The sequence below is a fragment of the Trichosurus vulpecula genome, chromosome 2 (genome assembly GCF_011100635.1).
Source record: "Trichosurus vulpecula isolate mTriVul1 chromosome 2, mTriVul1.pri, whole genome shotgun sequence".
NCBI lineage: Eukaryota > Metazoa > Chordata > Mammalia > Diprotodontia > Phalangeridae > Trichosurus > Trichosurus vulpecula.
In genome coordinates this window covers 28,653,263-28,666,932 of record NC_050574.1, presented here as the reverse complement: position 1 = coordinate 28,666,932, position 13,670 = coordinate 28,653,263, and the positions used below count along the sequence as shown (strand labels likewise).

Here is a 13,670-nt window from a genome sequence, read left to right as displayed (position 1 = left end):
GGACCCCCCACCATGGGTGGCACTCACTCTGGTCACAGCGCAGGCCAGTGTAGCCAGCCTCACAGATGCACTGCCCGCTCACTGGATCACAGCTCCCGTGTGTGTAGCTACAGTTGCAGAAATGCCTGCAGTCCGGGCCCCAGCGCCCCACATCACAAGCTGAAACAGAGCCTCAGGTCACTATGCTGCCCCACTGAGGGGCCCTAAGCAGAGATCAGCCGGTAACAATGGAGCCTGGGGAGACGCTGTCTAGGTGGTAGAAGGAAGTGCAGGGGAGCCGAGCCATGTGGGGATCGAGAGGAGGGGCAGGGAGGGGACAATGGGGGAGAGCATCCAGAGAGCAAGCTAGGACCACGGTGGGCATGTGGCGCTCCCTGTCATCCCAACTCCAAAGAACCAATCTTAAGACACCCCCAAGGAGCAGAGTCCCTGGCAGACACAGAGAAGGTAACAGAGTCTGAGTAAGGGATACACAGAGCTTGTCAGGACCACAGGATACAGAATATCAAGCTGGGGAGGCTGTGGGGGGGAGGGGGTTTAGAACACAGAATGTCAGGGCTGGGAGGGAAGTTAGAACATGGGATGTCAGAGCTGGGAAGGACCTTAGGGACAGAGGATGTCACAGCTGGGGGGATCTCAGAATATAGAATGTCAGAGCTGGGGGGATCTTAGAACATGGGATGTCAGAGCTGGGGGAACCTTAGAATATAGAATATCGGAGCTGGGAGGGTCCTTAGGGACAGAGAATATCAAAGCTAAAAAACACTTTAGGCCACAGAACTTTGGAGTGGGGAGGGACTTTAGGACACAGGGTGAGAATTGCCTGAGGACTTTATAATATAGGTTGTCAAAAATGAAAGGGACCTTAGAATATAAAATGTCTGAGATACACAGGATCCTAAAATGTTAAAGGCAAAAAGGACTTAAGAATTTAAAATGGAGACTATCAGTGCGGGTCAGGGGGCCTGGGGGTGGGGTGGGGAGAGGGTACCTAGAACGCAGGATGTAAGAGCTGTGAGGGACCTAGAACAGAGAATGTGAGAGCTGGGAGGACTCACAGATTGTCTAGTCCCAAAGCCTCCTTTCACAGATGAAAACGTTGAAGCCCATAGAAGTTAAGTGACTTGCCCAAGGTCACGCAGATGGTAAGGAACAGAGTCCAGACAACAGAGGAATGGAGCCCTAACTCACAAGATGGGGAGGAGGTGACTCTGACCAAACACACCCCTTTTCAAGGCATGGCTTCAGCGTGTCCCGATCACTACCTGCTACCTACCTCTTCTACAGTTGATGCCAGTCCAACCAGGGGCACAGCTACAGCGCCCAGTCACAGGGTGGCAGTGCCCATCATTCCCACAGAAGCATCGGAGCTGGCATCCCTGCCCAAATGAGCCCGCTGGGCACACTGCAGCAAAGAGGAGAGAGAATAGGAGTGAGATGAGCCCCTGGCACAGGAGGCAGACTGTGTGGGCATCTGTGCCACATATCCCTGGTCAATCCCACAATAGAAATGAGGAGGAGGGACTCACAGTCCTGGCAGTGGCTACCAATGTATCCAGGGAGGCACAGGCAGGCTCCTGTCACAGGGTCACAGCCAACGCTATTGTCACAGGCAGGGCAGATCTCTTGGCATCCAGGGCCCCAGCGCCCATCGGGACAATCTAAACCCCCAGCCCAGCAAAGAGGGGTCAGCATGTGCTCAGACAAGACTTTCTGTTTTCCTCAAAAATTCACACAGGTCGATGGTGCTTTGGAAGGGTTGGAAGCACTCCACCTTGGGGCAGCTAATAGCTAATACTAAACCTGGGAGGGGAATCTGGCCTCCACAGGATCTGCGGTGGGATTTCTATGTTTAGGCAGATGTTGGGTCTGCAGTGTGTGTATGTGTCTGCACGTGCAGATGTGTGTGCACAAGCAACATTACCAGTCAAAGGGACTGGAAAACCACTCAGAAAAGTGGTCTGCTATAGCGAATAATAACATTAGCATATTAATATATTGTGATATCAATACATCACATGATATATTAATAGAATAACATGTGCTGATACACTAATAATATCATAATAACCACTCATTAAAGTGGTTTACAGTATGGAAATAACTAACAGTAACAATAATTAGTGATTTATATAACTTACAAAATGTAATTTTAATAATTAGTGATAAAATTTAATCAGTGATAATAAGGATAAGGATTAGCCTAGACCTGTGATTTCATTGATACAGAAAACTCCTGGATGAGACAATTCCCTTCACTAATGCAGGTCAGTACCGCCACTGCAACCCATGGTCTTAGAGTTTCCTAGTCCACTCTTGTCCAGAGACACACAGCCAATACGTGTCAGATGTGGGATTTGAACCTAGCTCTTCCAGAGTCCATGTCTGCTATTCTTTCTGCTAGTTATACCAACTTTCCCTCCAGAACATCTGGGGAAGTGGTTCCCTCAGAATGGCAGGAAGAAGAGGTGACAGGCATGGGGCCAACGGCCCCTCTGGGGATGGCTGGAAGAGCAGGCAGAAGTCCAGGCCTCAGACACTGGCTCTAGCTCCTGCCCAGACTCTCACCTTTGCTGCACTCATCCCCGGTCTTCCCTGCAGGACACAAACACTGTCCTGTGAACCGATCACAGGGGGCCCCTCCACAGGAACAGGATCCGAAACAATTACTGCCAAATTTTCCTGGGGGACATTCTGTGGGATGGAAACAAAAAGCAAAGGGTTAATCGGCTTTCTTCAGGAAGGTGGCCTCATGGGTCTGAAAACTGTCTCCCAAGCCCTCCCAGACACATTTTAGGATCTTACTTCCTAGAATCAGAAGTAGAAGTGACCTGAGAGGTCATTTAAACCAATACCCTATGTTCTGGATGGGGCCCAGAGAGATCAGGTGGGATTAGTAGGGACACACAGGGAGAAGGCGATGGACTTGTGATATTTATACTCTCATTCCACTTTGGTCATTCCGAACAAAGCTCTCCCATTCTGCAATCCAACACAGAGCAGATCCTCTAACTCTGCAAGTTCTATCAGGAACTGGGCCTGAGGTACAACCCCTATAGGGTGAAGAATAAGGTGGCATGGAGAATAGGCAGGCAGGGGTCAGAGTCAAGGGTCTAAAGTCAGAAGTAATCAAAGATAAGAGGTCAAAGTTGGTCCATGAATGTCATAGGCAAGGCACAGATATTGAGGGCTCTGTCCAGTACCCTGGATAGCTCCCTAGGAAGGAAAATGTGAGGGAGAAGTCTAAGGCTGAGATCCAGACCTACTTGGTTGACTCCACCCCTTTTGGTCTCTGGTTATTAAAGGGAACTCATCCATATATGCCCAAATTTTTCCCTGTGGTACTGGGGGATTCATTTCCCAGAGATTTTGGTCTCCATATCAGAAGGAAGGTCATAATCTTTGGTGAGACTTGAGGCTCTATAAGAGTGTCCATACTCCCTGGGGCTCAGGAAAACAAGTCAAGGGGAAAGGGAAAGTAATAATTACTAAACCATTCACCTTCTAAAAGCCCTAGCTCTTAGGAACCACATGCTCCATTCTATGGAATCCCCATATCCCTGAGGAGAATGGCTGGTAGATTAAATATAAGCAACTCAACAAAAGAATTAATTGGATAGGGAGACACTTTCCTCCTTCATACCAAAGGGTTCATTTTAAGCATGGTAGGATGGCACTAGAAGGCAATGGGGTATTTATCCTCTCTGCCACACTTTTAGGTTCTTTTTTTTAAAAGGAAGGACAAAGGAGGTGAAAAGAACACACATTGGTGGACAAAGATACTCTCCTTTAGCCAGACCTTTTGCACATAGGCTCTGTGGAAGCTTCCTATTCCAGAAACACTACCTTCCCTTACCCTATTTGTGGAAGACCTGGAGGCCTGAGATACCTTCAGATATCCCTGTCCTCCAAGTAAGAGGAATGGAAGCAGAGACAGACAACAACACCAGAGAGTCAGCAGTCCATGTGGTCACTTAACCCAGTGACCAGCTAGACAAGAATTAGGGTCTTCTGTAGTAAGGTGATCTTAAATGTTGGAGCTAGAAGGAACTTTGAGATGATAAGCCAATCCTCTCATCTTGCCCTTGAGGAAGGTGAGGCTCAGGAAGCCTAAAGAGCATCTTCATGCTCATCTGGTTGGTACCAGAGACAGAAATGGAACCCAAGTCTCCAGACTCATGGTCCAGCACTCTTTCTACTATGCAGGAGGCACCCAGGAAATCCTTGTTGACTTGGCTTGTGAGGGTAGGGTGCCATCTATACAGCCAAGTGCAAAACATGACTGGACACACCTGGAACTCCCTGAACCATGAAGCTGGGATTAAGACACTGCCATCCTTTAGGCACCCACTGAAGTTCAAAATCTTAGACTCAGCCTCAACTCCTCCCTCTCTTTAACCCCCACATCTAATCAGTTCCCAAGTCTTGTTTCTACTTCCAAAACATCTCTTCCAATCATCCCTTTCTCGACACTGCCACAGCTACCACCCTAGTTCAGACATTCATCACCTCTCATTTGGACTATTACAAGAGCATTCCAATTGGTGTTCCTGCCTCTCCCCTCACCAATCTGCCCTCTACACAGCTGCCAAAGTGATAGACCAAGGCTCAGGTATCATTGCATCACTGCCCTGCTCAAGAAATGCCAATGGCTCCCTCTGGCCTCTGGGACAAAATACAAACCACTCTCTTAGGTACATGAAGCCCTTTGTAATCTAGCCTTCCCGATTTCTATCTTTCAGTACTCTCTTCCATTTGTTGGCCTCCCAGCTGTTCTTCATACATGATAGTCCATTTCCTATTGCCGTACCCCTGTGGCTGGTGGTCTCCGAGGTCTAGTACGCACCTCCACCTCTCAAAATCCCCAAATCCTGTCAAGGCTCAGCTCAGACACTGCCTCTTACGTAGGGTCTTTCCTAATGTCCCCCATTTACTATTGCCAGAATCCCCCAACCCATTATATTGTCTACGTATTGGATTTACTTATCTGTGTATGGAACAGTTTGCCCCCAATAGAACAAAGGCAGGGATTGTTTTAATTCTGACCTTGTTTCTCCAGCGCTTAAGACACATTCAGGTATTTTTTTTAGATATTTACTAAATGCTTATAGGATGAATGAATAAACCAGCTCCCTAGATTTAGTCTAAATTTCATTTCATTTCTCCATCATTCCAGATGGGAACCGCAGCCCTTTCCTCAGCTAAGCTATGAAAAGAAAGCCCCAGGCTCATGATCTGCAGGGGAATTCCCCATTCTCCAAATATATTGCCTCATGCCTCCAGCCTGCCTTGCCCACAGCCATTCAGCTTCAATTCTTTCATCCCTTCAAAAGCTAGATACCCCAGAATAGTGTTCAAGGGCCAGAGGCCAAGGGAGAAGGGGCCTGCCTCTCCCATGTGCCCACAGCTCCTGGCAGGTCAGTCCTCTCTGGCTCCTACTGGAAGAAAAATGACCAAGCATCTATTGTGAGATGGGAATAGGAGTCTCCCCAGCCCTGCAGCTGTTTGTCTAGAGAGAGGCCTAAAGATGGCAAAGCCTCCTCAGCCCTCTGCATTCCAGCAGCTGAGGGGAAACACAAAACCACTACTGATTTTAAAGTCTAAACAGCCGGGGCTAAGAGTGGAAACTGGATCCCACCAGTCCAACTGACTCATAATGAGTTGAAGGGCAAACTTAAGAGTGTTTGGCAGGGCCTGGGAAATCATGTGGCCCAGCATGTTTATCTGAGGCTTATGCAAACAGCTCTGCCTTCGAAATAGGTCTAGAAAATTCATGGGATTCCCAACACTTCTTAATTTGGCACACCATGAGAGGGGTCTCACTTAGCCGGCCTCTGTCCTTGCACTGAACCAAGGGTCCAGAGAGGTCTGCAAACATCAGCTCATACAGACACACACATACGCACGCAACTTGATCATTAGACTGAGTGAGGCCCATGTATACTTCCCAACATGAGGGAGTTGGGGGGAGCGACAGTCTGGTGGCTCCACAGCTTCCTGAACCATAGTAGGGACAGCTCCATCTTTCCTCCAGGCCAGTTGTATGTATGGGACAGGGGGCAGGGGAGATATCAGCAGATGGGCACTTAGAACAGGAGGCCCTCTCTTCAAATCCATTTGTTTTGTATGTGTCTTCTATGGACCTAGTTACTTAAATGTCTTCCCCGGTAGAAATAAGTTTCTCAAGGGCAAGAATAGTGGTTTTTTTTTGCTTTTCTTCAGTGCTTAGCACAGTGCCTGGAATACGGTAGGTGCTTAACAAACACGTCTTGACTGCTTGACGATGCCCAACATCTGTTTGGGATGATTTAGATGAGGTCTTTCCCAGAAACAGGATATTAATGAAATGACCTTTTCAAGGCCATTTTCTGCCCTCAAATTCTATGATTCCAAATTCCATCTTCTGCTCCTTGACTATGGGCAAGAAGCTTAACTTCTATGGACATCAATCAATCAATATTAAGGCAATATTAAGTGCCTACTATGTGCTAAGCACTGGGGATACAAAAAGAGGGAAAAGACAATCACTGCCCTCAAGGAGCTTCCAATCAAATGGGGAAAATGATGACTAGTGTTTCAACAGAGCTTTAAAGTCTTCAAGCATTTTATAAATACCGCCTTGTTTTATTTCACAGCAACCCTTGGAGGTAGGTACCATTATTACCTACACTTGACAGATGAGAAAACTAAGGCACAAGTCAAATGGCCTGCCCAGGGTCACAAAGCTGGTAAGCATCTAAGGCAAGATTTGAACTCAAGTCTTAACATCAGGCCCAGAGCTCTATCTGCTGCACCATCTAGCCATCATAGCTTTCTTACAGGTAAAACAGATCTAGATGATCTTCTGTTAACGAATAAGCAAATGCAAGGCAGGCTATAGAGGGAGAGCCTTAGATTTAAAACCAAAGGATCTGTGTGACCTTGAGCCAGTCAATTAACCTCTGTGGGCCTCAGTTTCCACATCTGTAAAAAGAGAGTTAAACTAGATAGTCTCTGAGGTCCCTTCTGGCTCTAGACCTATGAGTCAGTCAGTCAAGTAGCACTTGCTACTATGTGCAAGGCACTATTCTAAGTGCCCATCCTAAGAAAGATGAATGAATTAATGAATGAATGAATGATTTTGATAGTTTGCATGCTGCTTTGCCCCAAGAGGATTGGTGCCATGCTAATGTGATTATTATTGTCAACAATAATCATCAAAACTGGCCTTCCTCCCGGACTGAGGTTTGCCTAGCACCTTGTATGTTTTGTCCCATTTGTCCTCATGAAATCTCTATTAGGTCCCCATTTGGAAAAGAGGAAACTAAAATATCAGTCAAGTGACTTAACCACAATCTCACACTAATACATACATGGAGTGGAATTTGAACCCAAGTCTTTCTGTCTCCAAGTTCAGCCCACTGACTCCTCCACATCTGCCATTTTGAAAGGTCAAGTCTGCTCACAGAATGCTACTGTCCCTAATGCTACAGGTGCCCTCTGAAGTCCTGGGCTGAGCCCCAAGATGAGAGTGCTGATCTCCTGTTGTGGGGCAATCATTGTATACACACATAGAGCCCCCCAGGAAAGAGGGAAGGGAGGGGAGAAGAGAAAGGCCCCTGCTTTGAGATTTATAACAACATAAGAGAATTTTCCTTTTATTCCTTGTCTCCACTAATTGGCGGCAGATGCACATCACGGTTGCTAATAGTTTCCAGACGCAAACAACAGTCAAGAGCCCCCCATTTCTATAAAAATATCTGTGTTATTTCCTGTGACTCTTTCTTGAGGGATTTCAGGCCCTGAAAGAAAAAATATGGTAGGGGGGAGAGTTGGGATTGAAAATTTCTCTTCCCTTCTGGTCCCCAGAGGGGATGCTATTGACTTCAGAGAAGTGAGGGAGAGTGTGGGGAACTGGGAACAAGAATGGGTCACTGGGCAGGGCCTTGCTCTGTGGCTGACAACTGGCCCACCCCTCACCCCAACAGGGAAGGCACCACATATGGCCCAGATGGAGCAAAGAAGAGAGTCCCGAAATCCTGGAATGTTGAGATTGGAGGGGGCTTCAGACACTGCTTAATCTAACCCATCCTTGAACAAGAATGCCTTCTACCGCATCTCTGCCAAGTGGTCGTCCATCTCTGTTTGAAGACCCATAATGAACCCATCGCCTCCCCAGGAAGTCCATTCCACCTCTGGACAGCCCTCACCATTAGGAAGGTTTTCCTGATAATAATAAGCCTAAATTTAAATTTGCCTCCTTGGAATGTCTATCCATTACTGCTGCTTCTGTCTGCTAGGTCCAAGGAAAATAAAGCAGAAAATTGTCTCGTAAGCACCAGAGAGAAACAAACTAATCAATCTTTGCCACAGCTTGGTCACTCCCTCTCCTAGTCTGGTTTCAGTCATAAACCATAAAGCTGAGTTCATATAATAGGACTTTTCTACCTTGCCTCTAGTTTCCTCTCATCCTTGAGTTACCCCTTCACATGAGAGGAAGAGAAAGTCCATCTCCCGCAAGAGTCACTGGATGTCAATGAGAAATCTACAAGGTTCTGGATGCCTTTCTGGGGTGGCTTGGAATTCCCACCATTAGAGATAGACTTTTGGGGTGTTACCTCACTCAAAATGAGAACCCAAAAGACTTTAGCCTGAAAGGGTCAGGGTCTCCCAATGCATCCTGGGCCATCTCCAGTCATCCTGAATATCAGGCCACTGGACCCAGATGGCTCTGGAGGAGAAAGTGAGGCTGGTGACTCACTGCTCCACCTGACTGCATAGGCCTCATAGGCATAGATTGATAGATTTGAACGCAGGCCATCTCACTCCAAACACAGTATACTTTCCACTTTCACGCTACCTCCCAGGTGCCAAACTTTGCTTCCTTCAGTCTGACTGAGGCTACAGGCTTGGCTACCAGGTAGCAGATGTGAAATCCCATAAGGAAGCTTCTCTGAAACAACTGTTTACAGGTTACCTTTTTGGGGTATCCTATTGTTTGCCTTCTCAATGGACTGGGGAGGGGTTAGAGAGCGGGAGAGAATTAGAACTCAAAAAATTAAATAAATGTTTAAAATAGATGAATAAACAAATGAACAAGTAAAAGAAGGAAGGAAGGAAGGAAGGAAGAAAGAGAAAGAAGGGAGGAAGGGAGAAAGAAAAGAAAGAAAGAAGGGAGGGAGGGAGGAAAACAAAAGAAGGGAGGGAGGAAGAGGAAGGAAGGAAAGAAAGAAAGAAAGGAAAGGGAGGGAAGGAAGAAAAGAAGAAAAAAGGAAAGGAAGGAAGGAAGAGAAAACAAAAGAAAGAACGATAAATAAATAAATGCAGGTCACTCTTGGATGAGCTAGAAAGAGCCTCACTTATGCAAGTGACTTTCCTTAGCTATAGCTGGAAGGGACCTTAGAGGCCATGTAGCCCAATGCCCTGTCACTTTATGGAGGAGGAAACAGTCCTAAACAAATGATTTGCCCAAGGTCTCACTCAGTTTCCTCTTCCGTAAAAATGAAGGAAGGGACTGGACTAGGTATATCAGCGGTCCTTAACCTAGGGTCCCTGAAGTTAGTTTTCTTTTTTTTTACAGATATCTTGATAACTTCAATATAATTGGTTTCCTTTGTAATTCTATGTATTTTATTTAGTGCATTTAAAAGCATGATTGTGAGAAGGGGTCCATGGGATTCACCAGATTGCCCAAGGGATCCAAGACATGTAAAAATGGTTAAGAACTCCTGAACTAGGTGAACTCTAGGGTCCCTTCACTCTCATCTCTGGTCCTATTAGGACCCAGATCCTTATGCTCCATCTCCAGCTCTCTCTTCATCAGGTTACACTGCTGCCTGCCCCTTAAGCACATGGCATTTGGTCCAGCCTGGCCTGACTGGTACCTCCAGCAAGAGAGGACCCCGTCCATCCTGCCTCTCACTAGGGATGGGAGTCGGGCGCATGCAGGTATGGTCCCAGCATCAAGACTCCCTCTCCCCTCAGCCCTGGGCTCTGGCTCTGAGGGGAGGTGGCCAAGTCTCTCTATCATCCTCTTGGTCTGGGGCCCCGGCTGGTGAAAGCTTCTCTCCAGAGCCTTCCAAGGGATATTAATGCTTCCCTGTTTCCTGCCTCGTTCCCAATACCCTGCTATAACCACGAACCTAATTAGAATCGCATTTGTCTCCGGCTGAGTGGGTGTAGATGAAGGACAGGGAAGCCAAGGGAAAGCTCAGACCTGCCTGTGGTTACCATCGGCAGCTGGAGCCCAAGCCGGGGCCGAGTTATTCATGTTGTGGGTTTTCTTTTTTTTCTCTTTTTTCCATCCCTATCTGACGATGACAGCGCTTAGGCATTTCCTACCAGTCATGAGATGGAAAGATGCTTTGAAGCATGAAGGCTTCATGAAAAAGTAAATCTAAAAGCCCATATTCCCTTGTTGTTCAAAGCCCAGGGGGAAGAATGGATTATTTATCCAGCTCTCTGATAAATCAAAACCGCTAAAACCTCACATAGGCAAACAGGTATGTGGAAAAGGATGTTCCACCTATGTGCTTATCAGAGAGCCAGCTTTGAGAGGCTGGCATGAGCACCTGGATGGGGAATCAAGGGGATCTGAGTTCAAATCCCAGTTTTTCCCCTGGCTCACTGGGTGGTCTTGGGAAAGTCAATTTCCCACTCTGGGCTTTAGTTCCCTCATCTGTAGGATGAGGGGGGTTGGACCAGATATCAAAGGGCCCTTCTAAGCCCGGGGTCTCTGGCACAGCAAGGCAGAGCCAACCCCAAACCACACATCTCTTGACTTATTCCACTACTGCGGCATGCTACTCAGTTTATACTCTCTGTCTCTGGTGAATCAGGCTGGGAATTAGCCAGGGGGCTAGGAGGCTGCCTGCCCTGATGGAGGGGGAGAGTCTGCCAGGGAGGCAGGAAAACTGGCTTCTGTTGTAAATCGACTAATGCTTGTTGACTGACTGACATCTGCTTCAGGCTCTGCCCTTTGCTGAGATCTGTGTGGCCTCACCTGAGCTCTTGGAAGGGAGGGAGGGAATGGGGTGGGGCTCAGGGTTCCCCAGGACACTCCTTAAGAGCAAGGATTGCTTCAGGCTTTTTATTTGTATACCTAATACCTAGAACAAAGCCCCACATGGGGCAGGTACTTCATAAATGTTTGTTGATTGACAATGTCATCTCCCACCTCCGGGCTTTGGTCCCTCATTCCTCAAATGCTTCTCCTTCTCACCTCTGCCTTTCTGGACCCCTAATTTCCTTCAAAGCATAGCTTAGCTCAAGTGAAATCGCCTATATGAGGCCTTCTCCAATCTCCTCAGCCATTAGCAATTCCTCCATCCTGACAATTTGTATTTCTGTGTATGTGTATATGCATGCACGTTATATTTCTGCATGTACATATTATATACATACTGTGTATGTGGCATATTTAATACATAATTGTATATATCATATCTGTGCAGTATACACTATATAATTATAATACACACATTTATTTATAAATAGTATATGTACGTATATTGTATATATGTGTATGTAGTATATACGTATATAAATGTAACATATGTATAAATAGTATTTTGTTGTTGTTTTTCAGTCATTTCAGTCACGTCCAATTCTTCACAAACCCATGTGGGGTTTTCTTGGCAGAGATACTGGAGCGCTTTGCCATTTCCTTTTCCAGGTCATTTTGCAGATGAGGAAACTGAGGCAAACAGGGTGAGTGACTTGCCCAGGGTCCCACAGCTAGCAAGTGTCTGAGGCTGAATGATAACTCAAGAGGATGAGTCTTGCTGACTCCAGGTGTGCCACCCAGCTGCATATATATATATATATATATATACATATGTGTGGTATGTGTATGTATGTATGTGGCATTGTGTGCATGTATATATGTGCCATCTAGCTACGTAGGATATATCTATTTTATACATATATTTTATATATACATATACACTTGTATATTCCTATACAGTGTGCATTTCTATGTCTGCATGCATATGGATACATAGCATGCACATGTGTGTATATTATATATATATATGAGGAAAGAGAGACACAGTGCAGGGCACAGCGGTATCAAACTCAAACAGAAACAGGGCCACTAAACCGTACACAAGGATTCCCACAGGTCCCATCTCAGCTTAGAAAACCACATGTTAATATTACCTATGTTCTAGTACATTTGTATTTCTTTTTATTGTATTGTGTTTTTATTTTTCACTTTGTCACTAAGTCTGAACCCCATTTTCATCTGGCTCTGTCTCCAGCACAGGGGTGGGGGATGATGCACACGTGATCCTGCTGGTGGAGCAGCTGGAGCGTCCGCCTCTCACACTTCCTGGCTTGGGGTGACCTTAGATAAGTCCCTAAACCTCCCACTGTTCTTGGCAGTTCTCTGGGACTAATGTGTCAGAGAGGGTTCCCATCTGAACCAGCGGAGGGAGCTTCCTTCCCTGGGAGTGGCCTGGACTCCAGGTTCAATCCCTGGTCCCTACCATGGGGAATGGTCTATCTTTTCTTCCTCCTCAGCCATTCCATCCCAGATACAAGAGGAGAAAATCCAGCCCCTGCCCTCTAGCTCACCATGACAGGGTTTGCCTGGTACACTTCCTGGGTCTCACTGCGACAATGGAGCGACAATACCAGAAGGATTTATCTGTCAGGGGCATTGCAATCAAACCGGCGTCCTCTCTGTTCTGCTCACGGGATGCTCCATCGTCCACCTCTGTCCCTCTGCGTGGGCTACACCTTGGGCCTGGGTTGCTCCCTCCCCTGCGATCAGCCTCAGAGCACAGTGTGGGTGCTGCACCCCTCCCACCCCTGGGGCCAGTTTTGAAATGACCCTTCATGTATCTGGCGGTCACCCATCTGCGTCCAGATGGTGTTTCTCTACTTGCCTCCCCAGCACTCAGCACAGTGTCTGGCACCCAGGGAGACTTTAATGAATGCTTTCTCATTTTTTCCCTTCCTCCCATGCATGCTGCTTCCCCAGAGTAAAATGTAGGCCCTCTGAGGGTGGAATCTGTTTCTCTTTGTCTTTTATCCCCAGTGTCTATCTCAGAGCCTGCACATAAAAGGTGGCTAATAAATGCTTGCTGAACTGAATGTGACTGAGATGTGGGAGCAGCTGGGCGGGTCGGGTGTAGGTGAGCATCTTCTCCCCCCTCCTCCCACCAGGATGCCTGGTCCTCGCTCCCAGCCAGAGCCCCCTCACCTTGGTCACAGGCCTCCCCCTGGTAACCTTCTGGGCACTGCTGCTGGCATTCACCACTCAGGGGGCTGCACGCCACGCCTGGGGGGCAGGTGCATGTCTGCTGACAGCCGGGGCCAAAGGAGCCGGGGTCACATTCTTTTCATCATCCCCGTGGATGGGAAAACAGAGAGAAGAGAGGAATTGAGTCAGAGGGGGTGGAAAGAGGGAGGCGCATCAGGCCCCTGCCCACCCCCTCCTCTCACCCATCCCCCACCCCACCCCGAGACCCAGGCTGCTCACCGTGCTCACACCTCTCTCCCTGGTAGCCCGCCTTGCACAAGCAGCCACCGTCCTTCTTGTCACACTCTCGGGTGTTCTGCTGGACACAGCGACATTCCTCGGAGCAGCCCGGCCCGTAGGCCCACTTGGGGCACGCTGACCACAGAGAAGAATCAGGAAGGGAACGGGCTGGGGGCTCATCCACTGTCCCCTATGTCCTCATTCA

At 47.5% G+C, this 13,670-nt stretch overlaps 1 protein-coding gene across 1 annotated transcript in view; it reads right to left on the bottom strand.

Moving 5' to 3' along the window:
- The window catches only part of MEGF6 (multiple EGF like domains 6), a 384,175-nt gene that overhangs the window by 35,306 nt on the left and 335,199 nt on the right, over window positions 1-13,670 (bottom strand). Inside the window, exons 16-21 of the mRNA XM_036746355.1 lie at window positions 13,466-13,600; window positions 13,187-13,321; window positions 2,569-2,694; window positions 1,530-1,661; window positions 1,277-1,405; window positions 28-159 (exon numbers count right to left, since the gene is read on the bottom strand). Coding sequence (XP_036602250.1) covers window positions 28-159; window positions 1,277-1,405; window positions 1,530-1,661; window positions 2,569-2,694; window positions 13,187-13,321; window positions 13,466-13,600 — 789 coding nt within the window. The remainder of the gene's footprint in view (window positions 1-27; window positions 160-1,276; window positions 1,406-1,529; window positions 1,662-2,568; window positions 2,695-13,186; window positions 13,322-13,465; window positions 13,601-13,670) is intronic.